Source organism: Oncorhynchus kisutch, unplaced genomic scaffold (assembly GCF_002021735.2).
Source record: "Oncorhynchus kisutch isolate 150728-3 unplaced genomic scaffold, Okis_V2 scaffold1956, whole genome shotgun sequence".
In the NCBI taxonomy this organism is placed as follows: Eukaryota; Metazoa; Chordata; class Actinopteri; order Salmoniformes; family Salmonidae; genus Oncorhynchus; species Oncorhynchus kisutch.
The window spans coordinates 14,207-38,849 of NW_022263901.1; the positions used below are offsets into that span (position 1 = coordinate 14,207).

Here is a 24,643-nt window from a genome sequence, read left to right on the forward strand (position 1 = left end):
AATGCTACCATTTTTTTATTCCCACAGAGCCTGTGGGAATAAAAAAAGACATGAATGATTTTATAAAAATATTTGTTCATACAGAATGTATGATTTCCCCTCCTCCCACATGGATTACAGACAAGAGGCTAGGTGCGTTCTGACTGTCTTAGTGTGCGGATAAACATGACAATCACTCTCATGAAACTTAAATGAAACATCACTCCTTATGTCTTTTCTCAGCACAAACACTCAGCCCAATTTCTACAGTCAAAACAGGTTTTGAAAATGCTTCTTCCACATCTTTTGGTCCCTGTCTGTTTTGCTCTCAGTGAAGTGCTACTATCCCCTTGGACTACAGGTTATTGCCGTCATAAGGTGTGCGTCTGTCTGTTGGCCGGACACTTTCTACCGTTTAGGACCTTTGTGGGTAAAGGTAAAGATGGGGTATAGCAGCAGCAGTTCCTCTGAAGTGCAGTATCTGCTGGAAGGGAACCTGGTGGTATGAGAGGATGAGTGTGGGCCTGTTGTGCCTCCCCCTATCCCTCCCTCTTCTCTTTCTCTGTCTGAGGGACTCTTAAGGTTCCTGTGCGGACTGTCTCGGTTCGTGCCCTGCTGAAGCTGGCTGTGGTGATTTAAGACACGCTATGTTTATGTGTGTATTTGTTTGTGGCCTCTGGCCCACTTCGCTGTCCCTCTGTCCAGTACATACCGTTGTAGCAGGCCAAGTGTAGTGGCGTGTAGCCCTGGTTGTCTGTGATGACGGGGAGGGTCCACACTGACTGGGCGGTGTGTAGGAGCCACCCCAGTATCCCGATGTGTCCGGACGCCGCCACCAGGTGGACATGGCTCCGCCCCTTACCTTCCCGAACCAGGAAGCTGGCACTGTGCTGCACTCCTCGTGAAAAGTCACCGCCTAGGAGGAAGGGAAGGGAGGGGAGACAAGAATGGATTTGAATAATTTATAATCAATTAAATAATAAGGAATCATAATAGGTATATTTGGGCATAATTTATATTCCATGCTAGATCCCACACCAAAGCCATCCCTAGTATTTCAATGGCCCCATCCCTAGATCAGAACAAGCCTCCCCCTCTCTTTCTGTGTGTGAGCGCGTACAGCCAACTACGATTAACTCAAATGGCAAAATAAGGAAATCATCCTCATCATCACTGTGTGGAATATGCATGTATTTTACACTAATCAGGAATAGATCGGAATATGGTGTGTGAGTCTGTCTGGACAGTCAACTTCTTGTGGAAAATCTACACCATGCTTGCATCCCAGATAGCACCCTATTCCCTATGTAGTGAACTACTTTTGATCAGGGCCTATAAGGATCTGATCAAACGTAGTGTACTAAATAGGGAATAGGGTGCCATTTGTCATATGGAGACCACTACAGGAGCTGGTAGGCTTTACTCACAGCGAGGTGTAGAGGGCTGATGGGAGCTCTGACATCAGATTCGTTCAGGATGTCTGTCCCTGAGGTTTCAATTAGTCGAGGAAAGAGAAGACCGGCCAGTTCAGACTTGGAAAAAGAACATCAAGAGTGACGATGCGTCCACGACAAACATGCAGCCACACCTTAAAACCTACTGTTGGGTTCTGAGAATATGAAATCTACGAATTCATGTCACTGAGGGAGAGAGCTTAATGTATAACGTTTACATTATGTCAGGATATGTTTTTGTTAGCCATCAGGCATCCTATGGGTGGGATCCTCTGGGATGAGAAGACACACAGTCTGGTACCAATCACCATGTCAGCCTTGAGTTGGGGAGGAGTGAGCACTTTGGGGTAGCGGTCAGGTCAGATGAAGTGAGGAAGAACAGATATCACTAAGGTTCTGTCTAGCAACAGAGATGCATTGACTGTTTAGATGTGTAGGAGGAGACTCAGCATAGGAGAGAGGATTAAATATCAGTGCTTGTGTGAATATGTTTTTTGTCTAATGCAGCTGTCTTGACCCTCTGGGAAGAATAAACTTGGTTCAAGCATTCATAGTGTCCGTCGAGTTTTTACTCTGAGAATTAGAACCTAACAGTTGGCACTGCGAGCAGGGTTCACCGCGATTTGCAGTCGAACTAGAGATTCCGAATCAGTGAAACAGAAACAAGGTAGGCACAGTTCCTACACCCGTTATCACTAATTCTGGCATCTTGGGGAGATGAGAGTCGTAGGCTGAACCAATTATAGGGTACGAACCTAGAAAGCCTGAGCTTATTCAGTAGTCCCATTGTATTACGACCGGTCGAGTCCCGGAATAGGTTGAGTCCCAGAAGGTAAGCCCGAGCAGGCAGGTACCTGCAAAGGGTAAGTCCTAGGGGGTAAGACCCGGGTGGGGTTGGTTACCTGCTATACCTGTAACGAGAGGGTGAAAGTCTCAGCCGCAGTGGCCATGCGGCAGTAGAGTGGGTGTGGATTGATAAAGTGACATGCTTGTGTACTAGGATAAAATGTTGCCATTCAGGGTTAGAAGAAAAGCAATAAGATACTCGAACGCTGTTGGATTTGGGTGTATTAGCAGTAGCAATAAAGAGAGGTTGGTTTTATGCCCTGTTGGGGTGGGGAACCATGACAGATTATGTGGAAATAGGAAGACAAGTGTGAATCATTTTGGTAATGTGTGTTATCAACAACAGTGATATTTGAACAGATTGGAGATGACTATCCATAACAATAAAATCCTTCATACAGTGAGGTTAGGTTACCATGCTTGTCCTGCCCCACAGCTGTAGACACAGCCTTCTCCAGGTCCTCAGACACTAGCTGGAGATCCATTACAGGATGTCTGTCACCTCACTGAGCCCCTATTGCAGGTTAGGGGTCACATCCACTTGAATGTCCTTCATATGACGAACCTCCTACAGAGCAAATGAGGAAAACATGATATATTAGGATTTATGTTAGTAGCAATAGAATATGGGAATTTTATCTCAACGCTACCTACAGCTATCATATTTATTTATGTATGTGATCTATGTAAATAAATAAATATATCACAGCTGTAAAACTGTGAAGGACTATAGGTGGAGGCCTACCCATTTCCCAGGAGCATTGTAAAACGTGGATTTGGGTACAGTGTTTATTTCCCCCTAATATCTTTGAAGATTACACCTAAAATAATTAGGCCTACTTCTTTCTACTGCTGATCTGAGACCATTAGGGTTAATCATTACAGATATAAATGCAATATATGGAGTAGAAAAGATTGCCTGCCCACCAACTTGATAAGAATCAACATGTGTTCTACATGGTCTATTTCTATCTGAACGTAACAACTCAATCAAGCTTGTTAATTGATCGTTAAGCCATGTTTGTCAGGTAAACGGTCATTAGTGGCCTATATAAGCCTCATACAGGCCATGGGAAGACATTACCTGTTGATAACACAGACTATTTTCATGATCATGGGAGGTGTGAGAGAATTGCTGCTCGTTGTGATGACTGTGGGGGTTGTCAAAGGTTGGTTCACTAATGTTTAAGGGATTTGTTTGGTAAATATGCTTAACTTTATAAGTTGGGTATTAATATTTGACTGTCTGTATCTTCCGCGTTGGTCATCTTTTATTCTTCACTGCTATTAATATATGTAGCTATTTTGTGTGAACTCAACTTCTGTCAACACTTTCTCCTCAGTTTCTTGTTACCCTGTTGGAAAGTCCCAGAAGCAAGATCAAGTCTCTCTGCAGAGGAGACTTGGAGGTAAGTGTTTCTTTCCACAACCCTTCTAGCTATGTTCTTTGTCACTGTCTATGGTGCTGCTGTGTTTGACACTCATTCAACAGCAGAGTAACTCAGTCTAAATAATGTTGTCAAACCTTTTGCTTGTGTACCTAAACCTAAATTTTTCAGAGCTGTCATCAAATGACGTCTCCATTGTGCATGCCCTGGCCTTGCTCCGATCCATAGGGTCTGACGCGAAACAAACCAGAGAAGGTACGGCCTGAAACATATACTTTGAAAACTGTTGGCTTCATGTTGCTCAAAATTCGATTAGCAATTTGGCCTAGACTGTGTAGAACAGATGTGTTGCTGTAGAATACCCAACTGTTCCTTTTGTTTTTTCTCAAGAGTATTTAGAGACCAATGAAGTAGAATCCCAAGCTTCTCCAAACCATGGTAGTTCTCCGGCAAATGATGCCCTGTCCTCTGAGGAGAAGCTGAGGCACATGTCCTCTGACGACGCCACCTCTGAAGCTGCCACCGGCCCGTCCTCTGACGACCTCACCTCTGAAGCTGCCACCGGCCCGTCCGGCGACGACGCCACCTCTGAAGCTGCCACCGGCCCGTCCGGCGACGACGCCACCTCTGAAGCTGCCACCGGCCCGTCCGGCGACGACGCCACCTCTGAAGCTGCCACCGGCCCGTCCGGCGACGACGCCACCTCTGAAGCTGCCACCGGCCCGTCCGGCGACGACGCCACCTCTGAAGCTGCCACCGGCCCGTCCGGCGACGACGCCACCTCTGAAGCTGCCACCGGCCCGTCCGGCGACGACGCCACCTCTGAAGCTGCCACCGGCCCGTCCGGCGACGACGCCACCTCTGAAGCTGCCACCGGCCCGTCCGGCGACGACGCCACCTCTGAAGCTGCCACCGGCCCGTCCGGCGACGACGCCACCTCTGAAGCTGCCACCGGCCCGTCCGGCGACGACGCCACCTCTGAAGCTGCCACCGGCCCGTCCGGCGACGACGCCACCTCTGAAGCTGCCACCGGCCCGTCCGGCGACGACGCCATGGATATCTGACGTGGTACTCTAGTCCAGTGTGTAACTGCATTTGCTTGTTTTGGCTCAAATAAACATTAACTGTAATACTTGTGTCCTCTGTATTGTTTTGGTGGTTCCTACTTGGAGCTGAGGTCTATGACCTGACTTGAGTAACTGGGGTGATGGCAACATTTATTTTGCATTATATCCATGCGCCAGCAATATTACTCTGACCCCTGTGTTTTAAATTACCATTTGACTTAAGCTACATTTGCTCAGTGTTGGTCCATTTATGCTAGTAGCATCACATGATACCTCAAACAGCATTTTGACGCCATTTCCGGTCACAACTTGCAGACTTGTTTACGTGTTGCTGTGTGTTTTGTTGCCTACTTTGCTACATGACAACTTTACGGTTTTTACTTTATAATTACCGTTTATATTTTTGGTTTTTCCCCTCGTGTCAGGGTTGCGTCAATTCGAATCTGGTATCAGGAAAAATATAAAAATGAGGCACCGACGTATGCTATGTATTTTTTATTAGCTAAGCAGTAAGTGGTAAATGCAATTTTCGTATATACGGGCTCTCTGTCCCACCTCGCAGGGCAAAACAGAACTGACTTGTTCCTGACAAAGATATTTAATATACTCTGACAGAAGTAGTTCCTGCTTCCGAGCCGGCCTGTCAGAGTAGAGACTAGGCTGGGTGAGTCTAAACCACGCCCAATCGTTGATTGTTGGCGCAGAGGCTGGTCCCAGCCCTCTAAGCGCTTCAGCGGTCAGTCGTTGTAGATATGCAGTTATCAGGCACCTGGCTCCTGTTATCTAACAAGACTGTTCTCGCAACACTACGTTCTGAATGTGCCCCCCCCAACTCATTGCACAGGTCCGGCCTTCATGTTATGTATTTTCCATCATGAGAAAGGCCCATGGCCCTGAAACTGTTAACAAGGGTTCAAGTCAGCTATGTTGCATAACACATACATACATCCACACAAGCCAACAGCAGATAATATTAAATCACATATGGTAACGGGCTATAGTGCATAACACAGAATCCTCATACTCCGGACGCTTTATCTGGACATGGTTCGTCAGGACCTCCAACAGCCGAAGCTAAGTAACATTAACATGATGCCTTCTAATTGCAGTCGCTGTACTCATACAGGAGAACGATCGCCTTACGGTGAGGATACAACTGTGCTACAAGCCCAGCTTCAGACGCAATCGTTAGGCAAGGGTAATTTCTGTGTAGGAAAGGATGAAACAGCGTCTGTGCCACCAGTAAGTACAGATAGTAACGTTAGTATAAATCCCCTCGCACGGTCCCCGCAGCCGGACAACTTTCTCACGGTTTCTGGAGGGTAATGCTGTAGGAATGCTCAACCGGTGTCGCTCATTCAGCCGACAAACTTTCAACCGGTTTTCCCCATTAAGCAACGAGTCGGAGTCAGAGGCCGAGCCTTCTCTTGTCTCTACTCCTCCCGTTACGGGGTCTGAGACGCCGAAGCTTCCCACCATTAGCTCTGACAAATTGAAAACTCTCGTCATTGGCGACTCCATTACCCGCAGTATTAGACTTAAAACGAATCATCCAGCGATCATACACTGTTTACCAGGCGGCAGGGCAACCGACGTTAAGGCTAATCTGAAGATGGTGCTGGCTAAAGCTCAAACTGGCGAGTATAGAGATATTGTTATCCACGTCGGCACCAACGATATTAGGATGAAACAGTCAGAGATCACCACATAGCTTCAGCGTGTAAATCAGCTAGAAAGATGTGTCGGCATTGAGTAATTGTCTCTGGCCCCCTCCCAGTTAGGGGGAGTGATGAGCTCTACAGCAGAGTCTCACAACTCAATCGCTGGATGAAAACTGGTTTCTGCCCCTCCCAAAAGATAGAATTTTGTATATAATTGGCCCTCTTTCTGGGACTCACCCACAAACAGGACCAAGCCTGACCTGCGGAGGAGTGACGGACTCCATCCTAGCTGGAGGGGTGCTCTCATCTTATCTACCAACATAGACAGGGCTCTAACTCCTCTAGCACCACAATGAAATAGGGTGCAGGCCAGGCAGCAGGCTGTTAGCCAGTCTGCCACTAGCACAGTCAGTGTAGTCAGCTCAGCTATCTCCATTGAGACCGTGTCTGTGCCTCGACCTAGGTTGGACAAAACTAAACGTGGCGGTGTTCGCCTTAGCAATCTCACTAGGATAAAGACCTCCTCCATTCCTGTCATTATTGAAAGAGATCATGATACCTCACATCTCAAAATAGGGCTACTTAATGTCATATCCCTTACTTCAAAGGCAATTATAGTCAATGAACTGATCATAATCTTGATGTGATTGGCCTGATTGAAACATGGCTTTAGCCTGATGAATTTACTGTGTTAAATGAGGCCTCACCTCCTGGCTACACTAGTGACCATATCCCTCGTGCATCCCGCGGAGGTGTTGCTAACATTTACGATAGCAAATTGAAATGTACAAACAAACAAAAAAGACGTTTTCATCTTTTGAGCTGCTAGTCATGAAATCTATGTAGCCTACTCAATAACTTTTTTTTAGCTACTGTTTACAGGCCTCCTGGGCCATATACAGCGTTCCTCATTGAGTTCCCTGAATTCCTATCGGACCTTGTAGTCATAGCAGATAATATTCTAATTTTTGGTGACTTTAATATTCACATGAAAAAGTCCACAGACCCACTCCAAAAGGCTTTCATCATCGACTCAGTGGGTTTTGTCCAACATGTCTCTGGACCTACTCACTGTCACAGTCATACTCTGGGCCTAGTTTTGTCCCATGGGATAAATGTTGTGGATCTTAATGTTTTTCCTCATAATCCTGGACTATCGGACCACCATTTTATTACATTTGCAATTGCAACGAATAATCTGCTCAGACCGCAACCAAGGAACATCAAAAGTCGTGCTATAAATTCACAGATGACACAAAGATTCTTTGATGTCCTTCCAGACTCCCTCTGTCTACCCAAGGATGCCAGAGGACAAAAATCAGTTAACCACCTAACTGAGGAACTCAATTTAACCTTGCGCAATACCCTAGATGCAGTTGCAACCCTAAAAACTAAAAACATTTCTCATAAGAAACTAGCTCCCTGGTATACAGAAAATACCCGAGCTCTGAAGCAAGCTTCCAGAAAATTGGAACGGAAATGGCGCCACAACAAACTGGAAGTCTTCCGACTAGCTTGGAAAGACAGTACCGTGCAGTATCGAAGAGCCCTTGCTGCTGCTCGATCATCCTATTTTTCCAACTTAATTGAGGAAAATAAGAACAATCCGAAATTCGTTTTTGATACTGTCGCAAAGCTAACTACAAAGCAGCATTCCCCAAGAGAGGATGGCTTTCACCTCAGCAGTAATAAATTCATGAACTTCTTTGAGGAAAAGATGATTATTAGAAAGCAAATTACGGACTCCTCTTTAAATCTGCGTATTCCTTCAAAGCTCATTTGTCCTGAGTCTGCACAACTCTGCCAGGACCTAGGATCAAGAGAGACACTCAAGTGTTTTAGTACTATATCTCTTGACACAACGATGAAAATTATCATGGCCTCTAAACCTTCAAGATCCATACTGGACCCTATTCCAACTAAACTACTGAAAGAGCTATGTTGAACATAATAAACAGATCTCTATCCACCGGATGTGTACCAAACTCACTAAAAGTGGCAGTAATAAAGCCTCTCTTGAAAAAGCCAAACCTTGACCCAGAAAATATAAAAAACTATCGGCCTATATCGAATCTTCCATTCCTCTCAACATTTTTAGAAAAGGCTGTTGCGCAGCAACTCACTGCCTTCCTGAAGACAAACAATGTATACGAAATGCTTCAGTCTGGTTTTAGACCCCATCATAGCACTGAGACTGCACTTGTGAAGGTGGTAAATGACCTTTTAATGGCATCAGACCGGGGCTCTGCATCTGTTCTCGTGCTCCTAGACCTTAGTGCTGCTTTTGATACCATCGATCACCACATTCTTTTGGAGAGATTGGAAACCCAAATTGGTCCATACGGACAAGTTCTGGCCTGGTTTAGATCTTATCTGTCGGAAAGATATCAGTTTGTCTCTCTGAATTGTTTGTCCTCTGACAAATCAACTGTAAATTTCGATGTTCCTCAAGGTTCCGTTTTTAGGACCACGATTGATTTCACTATATATTTTACCTCTTGGGGATGTCATTCGAAAACATAATGTTAACTTTCACTGCTATGCAGATGACACACAGCTGAACATTTCAATGAAACATGGTGAAGCCCCAAAATTGCCCTCGCTAGAAGCATGTGTTTCAGACATAAGGAAGTGGATGGCTGCAAACTTTCTACTTTTAAACTCGGACAAAACAGAGATGCTTGTTCTAGGTCCCAAGAAACAAAGAGATCTTCTGTTGAATCTGACAATTAATCTTAATGGCTGTACAGTCGTCTCAAATAAAACTGCGAAGGCCCTCGGCGTTACTCTGGACCCTGATCTCTCTTTTGAAGAACATATCAAGACTGTTTCAAGGACAGCTTTTTTCCATCTACGTAACATTGCAAAAATCTAACTTTCTGTCCAAAAATGATGCCGAAAAATGTATCCATGCTTTTGTCACTTCTAGGTTAGACTACTGCAATGCACTACTGCTCTACTTTCCGGCTACCCGGATAAAGCACTAAATAAACTTCAGTTAGTGCTAAATAGGATCCTGACTAGAACCCAAAAAATATATCATATTACTCCAGTGCTAGCCTCCCTACACTGGCCTCCTGTCAAGGCAAGGGCTGATTTCAAGGTTTTACTGCTATCTCTCTGATTTGGTCCTGCCATACATACCTACACGGTCACAAGACGCAGGCCTCCTAATCGTCCCTAGAATTTCTAAGCAAACAGCTGGAGGCAGGGCTTTCTCCTATAGAGCTCCATTTTTATGGAATGGTCTGCCTACCCATGTGAGAGACGCAAACCCGGTCTCAACCTTCTCTTCAGTGGGTCATATGATGGAGTGTAGTCTGGCCCAGGAGTGTGAAGGTGAACGGAAAGGCTCTGGAGCAACGAACCGCCCTTGCTGTCTCTGCCTGGCCGGCTCCCCTCTTTCCACTGGGATTCTCTGCCTCTAACCCTATTAACAGGGGCTGAGTTACTGGCTTACTAGGGCTCTTTCATACCGTGCCTAGGAGGGGTGATGTGATCTTCCTGTCTGGGTTGGCGCCCTCCCTTGGGTTGTGCCGTGGCGGAGATCTTTGTGGGCTACACTCGGGCCTTGTCTTAGGATGGTAAGTTGGTGGTTGAAGATATCCCTCTAGTGGTGTGGGGGCTGTGCTTTGGCAAAGTGGGTGGGGTTATATCCTTACTGTTTGGCCCTGTCCGGGGGTGTCATCGGATGGGGCCACAGTGTCTCCTGACCCCTCCTGTCTCAGCCTCCAGTATTTATGCTGCAGTAGTTTATGTGTCGGGGGGCAAGGGTCAGTTTGTTATATCTGGAGTACTTCTCCTGTCCTATCCGGTGTCCTGTGTGAATTTAAGTATGCTCTCTCTAATTTTCTCTTTCTCTCTTTCTTTCTCTCTCTCTCTCGGAGGACCTGAGCCCTAGGACCATGCTTCAGGACTACCTGGCATGATGACTCCTTGCTGTCCCCAGTCCACCTGGCCGTGCTGCTGCTCCAGTTTCAACTGTTCTGCCTGTGATTATTATTATTTGACCATGCTGGTCATTTATGAACATCTTGGCCATGTTCTGTTATAATCTCCACACGGCACAGCCAGAAGAGGACTGGCCACCCCACATAGCCTGGTTCCACTCTAGGTTTCTTCCTAGGTTTTGGCCTTTCTAGGGAGTTTTTCCTAGCCACCGTGCTTCTACACCTGCATTGCTTGCTGTTTGGGGTTTTAGGCTGGGTTTCTGTACAGCACTTTGAGATATCAGCTGATGTACGAAGGGCTATATAAATACATTTGATGTTATTTTGATTTGACATGATGTGGAATGGGTTCTAGTTCATTTTAACTTGATGGTTGTGTAACTGAGTGTTTGGGGTTGGTACATATGAGGATGTTGCTAGAATCGGGGTTAATGGTGTCAGTGCTAACTAATATCACGGTTGACAACTTGCATTTCAATTACTCTGCTGGGTGTCTACTAGTCTTCTCTCCTAACTGACTTGGTTTCCTATTAGTGAATGCTTACATGTAAAACCAGCTCTCGTCGCTCATACAGGTGCCCCTACTCTCCTAACCTCCCCTCAGTAACTAACGAAGGCACAAAATGATGACATAAATATCACAAGAAAGAATACATTAATGAATCATTTACTTTCTAGAGGCCAAAGGACAGGTAGGTTTAATAATGTAATATGTCCCATCAAAAAGTCCTGTTGTTCACATACCAGCATCCTAAATGGCACTGCTTTTGACCAGAACCCTATGGACCCTGTTCAACAGTAGTGTACTATTCAGTATAGGGTTCCTTTTGGGATGCATTAAATCTTTACAATTACTCATCAGAGCAAATGCTACCATTTTTTTATTCCCACAGAGCCTGTGGGAATAAAAAAAGACATGAATGATTTTATAAAAATATTTGTTCATACAGAATGTATGATTTCCCCTCCTCCCACATGGATTACAGACAAGAGGCTAGGTGCGTTCTGACTGTCTTAGTGTGCGGATAAACATGACAATCACTCTCATGAAACTTAAATGAAACATCACTCCTTATGTCTTTTCTCAGCACAAACACTCAGCCCAATTTCTACAGTCAAAACAGGTTTTGAAAATGCTTCTTCCACATCTTTTGGTCCCTGTCTGTTTTGCTCTCAGTGAAGTGCTACTATCCCCTTGGACTACAGGTTATTGCCGTCATAAGGTGTGCGTCTGTCTGTTGGCCGGACACTTTCTACCGTTTAGGACCTTTGTGGGTAAAGGTAAAGATGGGGTATAGCAGCAGCAGTTCCTCTGAAGTGCAGTATCTGCTGGAAGGGAACCTGGTGGTATGAGAGGATGAGTGTGGGCCTGTTGTGCCTCCCCCTATCCCTCCCTCTTCTCTCTCTCTGTCTGAGGGACTCTTAAGGTTCCTGTGCGGACTGTCTCGGTTCGTGCCCTCCTGAAGCTGGCTGTGGTGATTTAAGACACGCTATGTTTATGTGTGTATTTGTTTGTGGCCTCTGGCCCACTTCGCTGTCCCTCTGTCCAGTACATACCGTTGTAGCAGGCCAAGTGTAGTGGCGTGTAGCCCTGGTTGTCTGTGATGACGGGGAGGGTCCACACTGACTGGGCGGTGTGTAGGAGCCACCCCAGTATCCCGATGTGTCCGGACGCCGCCACCAGGTGGACATGGCTCCGCCCCTTACCTTCCCGAACCAGGAAGCTGGCACTGTGCTGCACTCCTCGTGAAAAGTCACCGCCTAGGAGGAAGGGAAGGGAGGGGAGACAAGAATGGATTTGAATAATTTATAATCAATTAAATAATAAGGAATCATAATAGGTATATTTGGGCATAATTTATATTCCATGCTAGATCCCACACCAAAGCCATCCCTAGTATTTCAATGGCCCCATCCCTAGATCAGAACAAGCCTCCCCCTCTCTTTCTGTGTGTGAGCGCGTACAGCCAATTACGATTAACTCAAATGGCAAAATAAGGAAATCATCCTCATCATCACTGTGTGGAATATGCATGTATTTTACACTAATCAGGAATAGATCGGAATATGGTGTGTGAGTCTGTCTGGACAGTCAACTTCCTGTGGAAAATCTACACCATGCTTGCATCCCAGATAGCACCCTATTCCCTATGTAGTGAACTACTTTTGATCAGGGCCTATAAGGATCTGATCAAACGTAGTGTACTAAATAGGGAATAGGGTGCCATTTGTCATATGGAGACCACTACAGGAGCTGGTAGGCTTTACTCACAGCGAGGTGTAGAGGGCTGATGGGAGCTCTGACATCAGATTCGTTCAGGATGTCTGTCCCTGAGGTTTCAATTAGTCGAGGAAAGAGAAGACCGGCCAGTTCAGACTTGGAAAAAGAACATCAAGAGTGACGATGCGTCCACGACAAACATGCAGCCACACCTTAAAACCTACTGTTGGGTTCTGAGAATATGAAATCTACGAATTCATGTCACTGAGGGAGAGAGCTTAATGTATAACGTTTACATTATGTCAGGATATGTTTTTGTTAGCCATCAGGCATCCTATGGGTGGGATCCTCTGGGATGAGAAGAGACACAGTCTGGTACCAATCACCATGTCAGCCTTGAGTTGGGGAGGAGTGAGCACTTTGGGGTAGCGGTCAGGTCAGATGAAGTGAGGAAGAACAGATATCACTAAGGTTCTGTCTAGCAACAGAGATGCATTGACTGTTTAGATGTGTAGGAGGAGACTCAGCATAGGAGAGAGGATTAAATATCAGTGCTTGTGTGAATATGTTTTTTGTCTAATGCAGCTGTCTTGACCCTCTGGGAAGAATAAACTTGGTTCAAGCATTCATAGTGTCCGTCGAGTTTTTACTCTGAGAATTAGAACCTAACAGTTGGCACTGCGAGCAGGGTTCACCGCGATTTGCAGTCGAACTAGAGATTCCGAATCAGTGAAACAGAAACAAGGTAGGCACAGTTCCTACACCCGTTATCACTAATTCTGGCATCTTGGGGAGATGAGAGTCGTAGGCTGAACCAATTATAGGGTACGAACCTAGAAAGCCTGAGCTTATTCAGTAGTCCCATTGTATTACGACCGGTCGAGTCCCGGAATAGGTTGAGTCCCAGAAGGTAAGCCCGAGCAGGCAGGTACCTGCAAAGGGTAAGTCCTAGGGGGTAAGACCCGGGTGGGGTTGGTTACCTGCTATACCTGTAACGAGAGGGTGAAAGTCTCAGCCGCAGTGGCCATGCGGCAGTAGAGTGGGTGTGGATTGATAAAGTGACATGCTTGTGTACTAGGATAAAATGTTGCCATTCAGGGTTAGAAGAAAAGCAATAAGATACTCGAACGCTGTTGGATTTGGGTGTATTAGCAGTAGCAATAAAGAGAGGTTGGTTTTATGCCCTGTTGGGGTGGGGAACCATGACAGATTATGTGGAAATAGGAAGACAAGTGTGAATCATTTTGGTAATGTGTGTTATCAACAACAGTGATATTTGAACAGATTGGAGATGACTATCCATAACAATAAAATCCTTCATACAGTGAGGTTAGGTTACCATGCTTGTCCTGCCCCACAGCTGTAGACACAGCCTTCTCCAGGTCCTCAGACACTAGCTGGAGATCCATTACAGGATGTCTGTCACCTCACTGAGCCCCTATTGCAGGTTAGGGGTCACATCCACTTGAATGTCCTTCATATGACGAACCTCCTACAGAGCAAATGAGGAAAACATGATATATTAGGATTTATGTTAGTAGCAATAGAATATGGGAATTTTATCTCAACGCTACCTACAGCTATCATATTTATTTATGTATGTGATCTATGTAAATAAATAAATATATCACAGCTGTAAAACTGTGAAGGACTATAGGTGGAGGCCTACCCATTTCCCAGGAGCATTGTAAAACGTGGATTTGGGTACAGTGTTTATTTCCCCCTAATATCTTTGAAGATTACACCTAAAATAATTAGGCCTACTTCTTTCTACTGCTGATCTGAGACCATTAGGGTTAATCATTACAGATATAAATGCAATATATGGAGTAGAAAAGATTGCCTGCCCACCAACTTGATAAGAATCAACATGTGTTCTACATGGTCTATTTCTATCTGAACGTAACAACTCAATCAAGCTTGTTAATTGATCGTTAAGCCATGTTTGTCAGGTAAACGGTCATTAGTGGCCTATATAAGCCTCATACAGGCCATGGGAAGACATTACCTGTTGATAACACAGACTATTTTCATGATCATGGGAGGTGTGAGAGAATTGCTGCTCGTTGTGATGACTGTGGGGGTTGTCAAAGGTTGGTTCACTAATGTTTAAGGGATTTGTTTGGTAAATATGCTTAACTTTATAAGTTGGGTATTAATATTTGACTGTCTGTATCTTCCGCGTTGGTCATCTTTTATTCTTCACTGCTATTAATATATGTAGCTATTTTGTGTGAACTCAACTTCTGTCAACACTTTCTCCTCAGTTTCTTGTTACCCTGTTGGAAAGTCCCAGAAGCAAGATCAAGTCTCTCTGCAGAGGAGACTTGGAGGTAAGTGTTTCTTTCCACAACCCTTCTAGCTATGTTCTTTGTCACTGTCTATGGTGCTGCTGTGTTTGACACTCATTCAACAGCATAGAGTAACTCAGTCTAAATAATGTTGTCAAACCTTTTGCTTGTGTACCTAAACCTAAATTTTTCAGAGCTGTCATCAAATGACGTCTCCATTGTGCATGCCCTGGCCTTGCTCCGATCCATAGGGTCTGACGCGAAACAAACCAGAGAAGGTACGGCCTGAAACATATACTTTGAAAACTGTTGGCTTCATGTTGCTCAAAATTCGATTAGCAATTTGGCCTAGACCGTGTAGAACAGATGTGTTGCTGTAGAATACCCAACTGTTCCTTTTGTTTTTTCTCAAGAGTATTTAGAGACCAATGAAGTAGAATCCCAAGCTTCTCCAAACCATGGTAGTTCTCCGGCAAATGATGCCCTGTCCTCTGAGGAGAAGCTGAGGCACATGTCCTCTGACGACGCCACCTCTGAAGCTGCCACCGGCCCGTCCGGCGACGACGCCACCTCTGAAGCTGCCACCGGCCCGTCCGGCGACGACGCCACCTCTGAAGCTGCCACCGGCCCGTCCGGCGACGACGCCACCTCTGAAGCTGCCACCGGCCCGTCCGGCGACGACGCCACCTCTGAAGCTGCCACCGGCCCGTCCGGCGACGACGCCACCTCTGAAGCTGCCACCGGCCCGTCTGGCGACGACGCCACCTCTGAAGCTGCCACCGGCCCGTCCTCTGACGACGCCACCTCTGAAGCTGCCACCGGCCCGTCCTCTGACGACGCCACCTCTGAAGCTGCCACCGGCCCGTCCTCTGACGACGCCACCTCTGAAGCTGCCACCGGCCCGTCCTCTGACGACGCCACCTCTGAAGCTGCCACCGGCCCGTCCTCTGACGACGCCACCTCTGAAGCTGCCACCGGCCCGTCCTCTGACGACGCCACCTCTGAAGCTGCCACCGGCCCGTCCTCTGACGACGCCACCTCTGAAGCTGCCACCGGCCCGTCCTCTGACGACGCCACCTCTGAAGCTGCCACCGGCCCGTCCTCTGACGACGCCACCTCTGAAGCTGCCACCGGCCCGTCCTCTGACGACGCCACCTCTGAAGCTGCCACCGGCCCGTCCGGTGACGACGCCACCTCTGAAGCTGCCACCGGCCCGTCCGGTGACGACGCCACCTCTGAAGCTGCCACCGGCCCGTCCGGCGACGACGCCATGGATATCTGACGTGGGACATGCAATAGTTAACGGGTACTCTAGTCCAGTGTGTAACTGCATTTGCTTGTTTTGGCTCAAATAAACATTAACTGTAATACTTGTGTCCTCTGTATTGTTTTGGTGGTTCCTACTTGGAGCTGAGGTCTATGACCTGACTTGAGTAACTGGGGTGATGGCAACATTTATTTTGCATTATATCCATGCGCCAGCAATATTACTCTGACCCCTGTGTTTTAAATTACCATTTGACTTAAGCTACATTTGCTCAGTGTTGGTCCATTTATGCTAGTAGCATCACATGATACCTCAAACAGCATTTTGACGCCATTTCCGGTCACAACTTGCAGACTTGTTTACGTGTTGCTGTGTGTTTTGTTGCCTACTTTGCTACATGACAACTTTACGGTTTTTACTTTATAATTACCGTTTATATTTTGGTTTTTCCCCTCGTGTCAGGGTTGCGTCAATTCGAATCTGGTATCAGGAAAAATATAAAAATGAGGCACCGACGTATGCTATGTATTTTTTATTAGCTAAGCAGTAAGTGGTAAATGCAATTTTCGTATATACGGGCTCTCTGTCCCACCTCGCAGGGCAAAACAGAACTGACTTGTTCCTGACAAAGATATTTAATATACTCTGACAGAAGTAGTTCCTGCTTCCGAGCCGGCCTGTCAGAGTAGAGACTAGGCTGGGTGAGTCTAAACCACGCCCAATCGTTGATTGTTGGCGCAGAGGCTGGTCCCAGCCCTCTAAGCGCTTCAGCGGTCAGTCGTTGTAGCTGTGTAGATATGCAGTGATCAGGCACCTGGCTCCTGTTATCTAACAAGACTGTTCTCGCAACACTACGTTCTGAATGTGCCCCCCCCAACTCATTGCACAGGTCCGGCCTTCATGTTATGTATTTTTCCATCATGAGAAAGGCCCATGGCCCTGAAACTGTTAACAAGGGTTCAAGTCAGCTATGTTGCATAACCCATACATCCTCACAAGCCAACAGCAGATACTATTAAATCACATATGGTAACGGGCTATAGTGCATAACACAGAATCCTCATACTCCGGACGCTTTATCTGGACATGGTTCGTCAGGACCTCCAACAGCCAAAGCTAAGTAGTAACATTAACATGATGCCTTCTAATTGCAGTTGCTGTACTCATACAGGAGAACGATCACCTTATGGTGAGGATAGCTGTGCTACAAGCCCAGCTTCAGACGCAATCGTTAGGCAAGGGTAATTTCAGTGTAGGTAAGGATGAAACAGCGTCTGTGCCACCAGTAAGTACAGATAGTAGCGTTAGTATAAATCCCCTCTCACGGTCCCCGCAGCCGGACAACTTTCTCACGGTTTCTAGGGGGGAAATGCTGTAGGAATGCTCAACCGGTTTTCCCCATTAAGCAACGAGTCGGAGTCAGAGGCCGAGCCTTCTCTTGTCTCTACTCCTCCCGTTATGGGGAGTGATGAGCTCTACAGCAGAGTCTCACAAGAAATGTACGGGTGTGATCAAATGTCTCCCAAAGAGCGTGAGAGATTCATGACGTGGTACGAGACAGTAAGACATGGCACCTTTGATTTCCATAAAGAGATGCAATCATACTGTGACAATGATGTGGTTATACTTCGTGAAGGATGCCTCAGATTCAGAGAAGAGGTAATCAAAGATGCAGGCATTGACCCCTGGAGTTGTACAACTTTTGCATCGGCATGCATGAAAACCTATCGTACACACTAGCTGCCTACATCCTCTATAGCAATCCCCTCGCCTGACAACTACCGACGCCAATTCAAGTCATACTCTGGTGGGTCCATTCAATGGTTGGTGTATATGGCCTAGGATAAAGACATTTTTATTCAACATGCTTTGAATCGGGGGGAGAAGGCGTTTGACTCTTACCATGTAGATGGATACACCCAGATTGACGGGGTTGAGACCGTGTATGAGTACAACAGTTGTTTCTTCCACGGTTGTAAATCTTGCTTTGTGCCCCAGGCCATGTGTGTCCTAACCCAAAAGACTTTTGGGGAAATGTACCAAGAGTTTAAAGACAAATTGGATCCTTTACAGGCTACTTACGGGCTAAAAGTGGAGGTTTTGTGGGAGCACGAATGGGCCGCCCTCAAAGTCTGATCCTCATGTTCAAGCCTTCCTTTCCAGCTATGACACTGGGTGCCACGCCTTGCTGTATCAAGGGGTTCGGAAGAAGGTAAGAGTCGTAGGCTCTAGCATTGTGCGCTATAAACGTGAAGTTTCTGTACTGGAGCAGTGCACAATTGGATCCCTCTGCCGACCACTTTTCACCCTTGAAAGTCATGGTAGATACAAAAATAGGTAAATGAACCCCCGATTGCTGATTTGTCTCAAAATCATAGGACACATTTCTCTGAATGTTCATCTTCAGCCAAGGGCTGAATATAACACTCGTGTGGCACTTCTTGAACCACTTCAGCGTCTCTGCTTTTCAAAGGCCCTTTACAGATTGGACAATGTATGATTCCACACACATGCGGTTTAGGGCGATCTATTTTAAGGTTGTAATTGCAAAGACATTTTGGGCATTTCTTGTTAATGTCACAACTGCTTACAGATTTACATGCCTTGGGGTGCCATGTTTCAATTTTGTGTTTTTCGTAACAGTAGGTCGAACGACATGTGCGGTGGCAATCCTCACAGGGTGTCAAGTTTAAGGGTTGCATTGGGCAATCTGCATCCTGACATACTGAACAGTTATAACGGCACGAGTGCCCCCCCCTTTCGGGTGTAGCCGGTATGGCAGGATGGACACACATATGGTGCCCCTATGAACGCCGTGATGTTGGTAACAGCGTAGTAATGTTCGTTTTGCACTTAAAAGTACAGAATCTGAGAATGCGGTTGGGGGTTGTTTTGGAACCTCAAGAGAGCTGCATTAGCTCTACTGTGGTACAAAACCACAATCTTGATATTCAGAAGGTTTTCAAATTTGACTATGTCAGAGAAAGCCACAGCATCCTGTATACCGAGACCCATGGCCGTTTGGAGCTCTCTAGCCTTTTGCAATGCCATCAGATCAGTACATCCAGGGTTAAGTAAATGCGCTAGGCCTATTGCAAAACATAGCTTATTACCTGGATTACCTTTTATTGCTTATGATTTCTGACTGCATTAGGCTATCAAGCTTCCTTCTCTGCCCACCACCACCCTGGGGTTGACGTATTATTTGCACTACAAGCTCGAGGGTCCGATCTGCTATGATGGCTAAATTTGACTGAACAAGGCGTTCTAGCAGTGCGATAAATTGTTCAAGATCTGCTTCGCCGTTGGGTAAAATAAGAGATACTGTGTTATGCAGGCTATCTCCACAAATTTCCAACTGTAAGACATCACGTGGTTCGCCATAATCTCTTGCCGTGTCTAACAGATCGTTCAGAGTGTCCAATATCGTTCTGTCCCTAACTAGCGAAAGTACGGAATGAGTTTACAGGGCCATGGTGGCATTTCTTCGGGAGATATCATGTATGCAACACCCTGTATATTTGGTTTAGAGAACAAAGGCGGTGAATTCAAACAACAGGAGGGGATGTCGAGACATTCTGTCTACAACCGGGGTGGGGGACACCGGGCGCTGATTAGAGATATCAATGTTTAACCCCGGGGTGTCGGCAGATATCTGGACATGCCGTATGCATGATAGTGCAAACATTGGTTTCAAACGATTCTCTACAGATACAACGGGGCTACATGGTTGGGCCCTGTTGAACACACACACACACACACACACAGCCCTTTTTGTTTTTGAAACGCACACACACTCCTGCTGCTCCGTCACACGCACACTCACGCACGCACCCTGATTTTCCGTGTCTTTTTCCTTCGCGACAGAGCGGGGTGATGATGTAAAATACATTTTCCCAACGTTAAAGGGTGAGATACTGTTTTAAAACCATTTATTTATTTCCAAAATATATAGTACAACCTTTTTTAAGACATGTTAGAATTAATTACCAAATTTGACTAATATTTAAACATGCATCACGAGTGTTTTATGTAAAAACCTTGGAGGCCTGCAGTTGTACATTATTACAAACTTTATAACATACCATTGTAGGAAAGCCTATAAAATAATCCATGTTTTTTTCAGACATGACATTTCTCTGCGACAGACCCTGGCGTGAGAGAAAAGACAGCTTCCCCTTTCGTTAAAGTGTGAGATACATTTTCAAAACCAATGATTTCATTCAGAATATTTAGTACATACATTTTAACACACGTTATAATTCAACATTTGTACTATTTGTTACAGATAAAGGGGCCGGTTAGACCTGACCATTATCCGTTTCCAATTCATCATTGCATAGTCGCTTGCCCGCTCCATCGAAGCTCGGGACGTTTTCACTCCAGGGAAAGATCCTCATTTGGCCTTGTGGGTCCTGGGTATGTCTCAACCATAACCTCGGCCATCGCCGTAATTGTTCACGATTTTCGAAAAGACTCCAGCTTATTCATCAGTGTTCGGAAAATATAGTAATCACACCATTTAAAACTGAACACTGGTATAAAGAAGTTTACATCCTTGCATGCTTTGGAAAATACATATGAACTGACAGTTTTCGTCGCATTTGCACTATCGAATTGTTCACATGCTAAAATTGTCACTCTGGAGTCAGGGGTATACGCCATTGAAGCGATTCTTAGGGCCATCAGATCACTTTGTCCGCAGACCAGTTCTTCCAACGCATATCTGGGTGGACTTGAAGCACTCAGGGCCTGTTCAATTTGACACAGCGCGAGTCTTATCTTAAGCCATTCTCTCATCCTTAGCGCTGGAGAAAAACTCTCGGGTTCTGCCCGATAAAGGGGTTTTGGGCCACTGTCTGTGAATATCTTAACCGTAGATTCCTCAGGTTGGAATATGTAAGACATATGTCCCTCACTCGTACCCAAAACTACTTTAAAACATTCTGGAGCCTCACGCATAAACATCCTCCAGGCTTTTGTCATTGGGTTCATGACATGAGCTGCAGAGCATCCCGAGAATTGGCCTAGGAGACATATTCTTATGTTTAATATTCTGGGCTTTATTTAAAAAATCTTGTTTACTGTTCTGGGGTCGCATGCCTTGTTCTGGACTTGTATTTATAATGCGTCTGCCACAGCCAATACCCCGGACATTCCTGCTTCATCAGATAACAACCATAAGGGCAATACAACTGGGGGTGGGGGGCCATACACGTTCAAACACTGAACCCCCCCAGTTCAACCAGGTCCCTAGACATCAATCAGCATGACTACTTCAAAGGATGCAATATAGATATAAAATAACATACCCTCTAACACGTGACCACAGGAACAGGATGGCCTGGCCGGAGGCCCATATTTGGACATGTACACGTCATCATGGACACAGGGTCATCAATCAAAATTTTGACCCGTGCCGTCTACTTTATTCCCTCTGTTAGAGTAGGGGTGTTAACCCTGGTGTCCTGGCTAAATTCCTATTCTGGCCCTCATACCATCACGGTCACCTAATCATCCCAAGCTTACTATTGGCTCATTCACCCCCCTCCCCTGTAACTATTCCCCAGGTCATTGCTGTAGATGAGAATGTGTTCTCAGTCAACTTACCTGTTTAAATCAAATAAAACACATGCTTCTAAATAACACTTTCTGTTTGAACGGGAAGCCCGGTAATTTGTCGCAATTTCCTCACGAAGGAAAATGTGTAGATTCTCTGGAAAAGATATGTCCCTACATGACCAATGCCTACCCTCCTCCCCCAGCCATTGGGATGAACTTTGCGGGACCCCCACCCGAGTACTCCTACCAGGTACGGACAAGACATGGAGACAACTGTTCCTTGAATGTTTTGTACTTGTCTCATTAAAAATGGTTTCATACTAAAGACTAGGTCAGAATACATTTGGACTCCCTCGCTCTTTGTCTTTCCCTCTCAAATCAACTCTTCACCGTGAAATGCTTGCTTACGAGCCCACCCCAACGATGCAGAGTACAAAACTATAGAATATATACACTGCTCAAAAAAATAAAGGGAACACTTAAACAACACAATGTAACTCCAAGTCAATCACACTTCTGTGAAATCAAACTGTCCACTGAGGAAGCAACACTGATTGACAATACATTTCACATGCTGTTGTGCAAATGGAATAGACAACAGGTGGAAATTATAGGCAATTAGCAAGACACCCCCAATAAAGGAGTGGTTCTGCAGGTGGTGACCACAGACCACTTCTCAGTTCCTATGCTTCCTGGCTGATATTTTGGTCACTTTTGAATGCTGGCGGTGCTTTCACTCTAGTGGTAGCATGAGACGGAGTCTACAACCCACACAAGTGGCTCAGGTAGTGCAGCTCATCCAGAATGGCACATCAATGCGAGCTGTGGCAAGAAGGTTTGCTGTGTCTGTCAGTGTAGTGTCCAGAGCATGGAGGCGCTACCAGGAGACAGGCCAGTACATCAGGAGACATGTAGGAGGCCATAGGAGGGCAACAACCCATCAGCAGGACTGCTACCTCCGCCTTTGTGCAAGGAGGAGCAGGAGGAGCACTGCCAGAGCCCTGCAAAATGACCTCCAGCAGGCCATAAATGTGCATGTGTCTGCTCAAACGATCAGAAACAGACTCCATGAGGGTGGTATAAGGGCCCGACGTCCACAAGTGGGGGTTGTGCTTACAGCCCAACACCGTGCAGGACGTTTGGCATTTGCCAGAGAACACCAAGATTGGCATATTCGCCACTGGCGCCCTGTGCTCTTCACAGATGAAAGCAGGTTCACACTGAGCACATCTGACAGACGTGACAGAGTCTGGAGACGCCTTGGAGAACGTTCTGCTGCCTGCAACATCCTCCAGCATGACCGGTTTGGCGGTGGGTCAGTCATGGTGTGGGGTGGCATTTCTTTGGGGGGCCGCACAGTCCTCCATGTGCTCGCCAGAGGTAGCCTGACTGCCATTAGGTACCGAGATGAGATCCTCAGACCCCTTGTGAGACCGTATGCTGGTGCGGTTGGCCCTGGGTTCCTCCTAATGCAAGACAATGCTAGACCTCATGTGGCTGGAGTGTGTCAGCAGTTCCTGCAAGAGGAAGGCATTGATGCTATGGACTGGCCCGCCCGTTCCCCAGACCTGAATCAAATTGAGCACATCTGGGACATCATGTCTCGCTCCATCCACCAACGCCTCGTTGCACCACAGACTGTCCAGGAGTTGGCGGATGCTTTAGTCCAGGTCTGGGAGGAGATCCCTCAGGAGACCATCCGCCACCTCATCAGGAGCATGCCCAGGCGTTGTAGTGAGGTCATAGAGGCACGTGGAGGCCACACACACTACTGAGCCTCATTTTGACTTGTTTTAAGGACATTACAACCTGTAGTGTGTGTGGATCAGCCTGTAGTGTGGTTTTCCACTTTAATTTTGAGTGTGACTCCAAATCCAGACTTCCATGGGTTGATAAATTTGATTTCCATTGATAATTTTTGTGTGATTTTGTTGTCAGCACATTCAACTATGTAAAGAAAAAAGTATTTAATAAGAATATTTCATTAATTTAGATCTAGGATGTGTTATTTTAGTGTTCCCTTTATTTTTTTAAGCAGTGTATATATACAGTACCAAAAGTTTGAACACACCTACTCATTCAAAGGTTTTTCTTTATTTGGACTATTTTCCACATTGTAAAATAATAGTGAAGAACTCAAAACTATGAAATAACACATATGGAATCATGTAGTAACCAAAAAAGTGTTAAACATATCAAAATCTATTTTATATTTATATAGCGTCTTCAATGTAGCCACCCTTTGCCTTGTTGACAGCTTTGCACACTCTTGGCATTCTCTCAACCAGCTTCACCTGGATTGCTTTTCCAAAAGGACAGATTTCCACTGGTCTAATGTCCATTGCTCGTGTTTCTTGGCCCAAGCAAGTCTTCTTATTATTGGTGTCCTTTAGTAGTGGTTTCTTTGCAGCAATGAAGCCCTGATTCACGTAGTCTCCTCTGAACAGTTGATGTTGAGATGTGTCTGTTACTTGAACTTTACAGCAGAGGTAACTCTGGGTCTTCCTTTCCTGTGGCGGTCCTCATGAGAGACATAGCGCTTGATGGATTTTGCGACTGCACTTGAAGAAACATTCAAAGTTCTTGAGATTTTCCAGATTGACTGAACTAAATGTCTTAAAATAATAATAGACTTTTGTTTCTCTTTGGTTATTTGAGCTGTTCTTGCCATAATATGGACTTGGTATTTTCCCAGGAGGGCTATCTTCTGTATACCACCCCTACCTTGTCACAAAACAAGTGATTGGCTCAAACGCACTAAGAAGGAAATACATTCCAAAAATGAACTTTGAACAAGGCACACCTGTTAATTGAAATGCGTTCCAGGTGAGTACCTCATGAAGCTGGTTGAGAGAATGCCAATAGTGTGCAAAACTGTCATCAAGGCAAAGGGTGGCTACTTTGAAGAATCTCAAATATAAAATATATTTTGATTTGTTTAACACTTGTTTTGATTA

General features: G+C 45.7%; 1 protein-coding gene across 1 annotated transcript; it reads left to right on the top strand.

Annotated features, from left to right (window-relative positions):
- The first annotated feature begins 3,315 nt into the window (after nucleotides 1-3,315).
- LOC116368561 (polysialoglycoprotein-like) lies at nucleotides 3,316-16,227 on the top strand. Its single transcript, XM_031819213.1, has 5 exons — nucleotides 3,316-3,448; nucleotides 3,623-3,688; nucleotides 3,839-3,922; nucleotides 4,058-4,703; nucleotides 15,365-16,227. Exons 1-5 carry the CDS (start codon nucleotides 3,349-3,351, stop codon nucleotides 16,137-16,139), a joined length of 1,671 nt encoding a protein of 556 aa, XP_031675073.1. The 5' UTR covers nucleotides 3,316-3,348; the 3' UTR covers nucleotides 16,140-16,227.
- The last annotated feature ends 8,416 nt before the right edge of the window (nucleotides 16,228-24,643 follow it).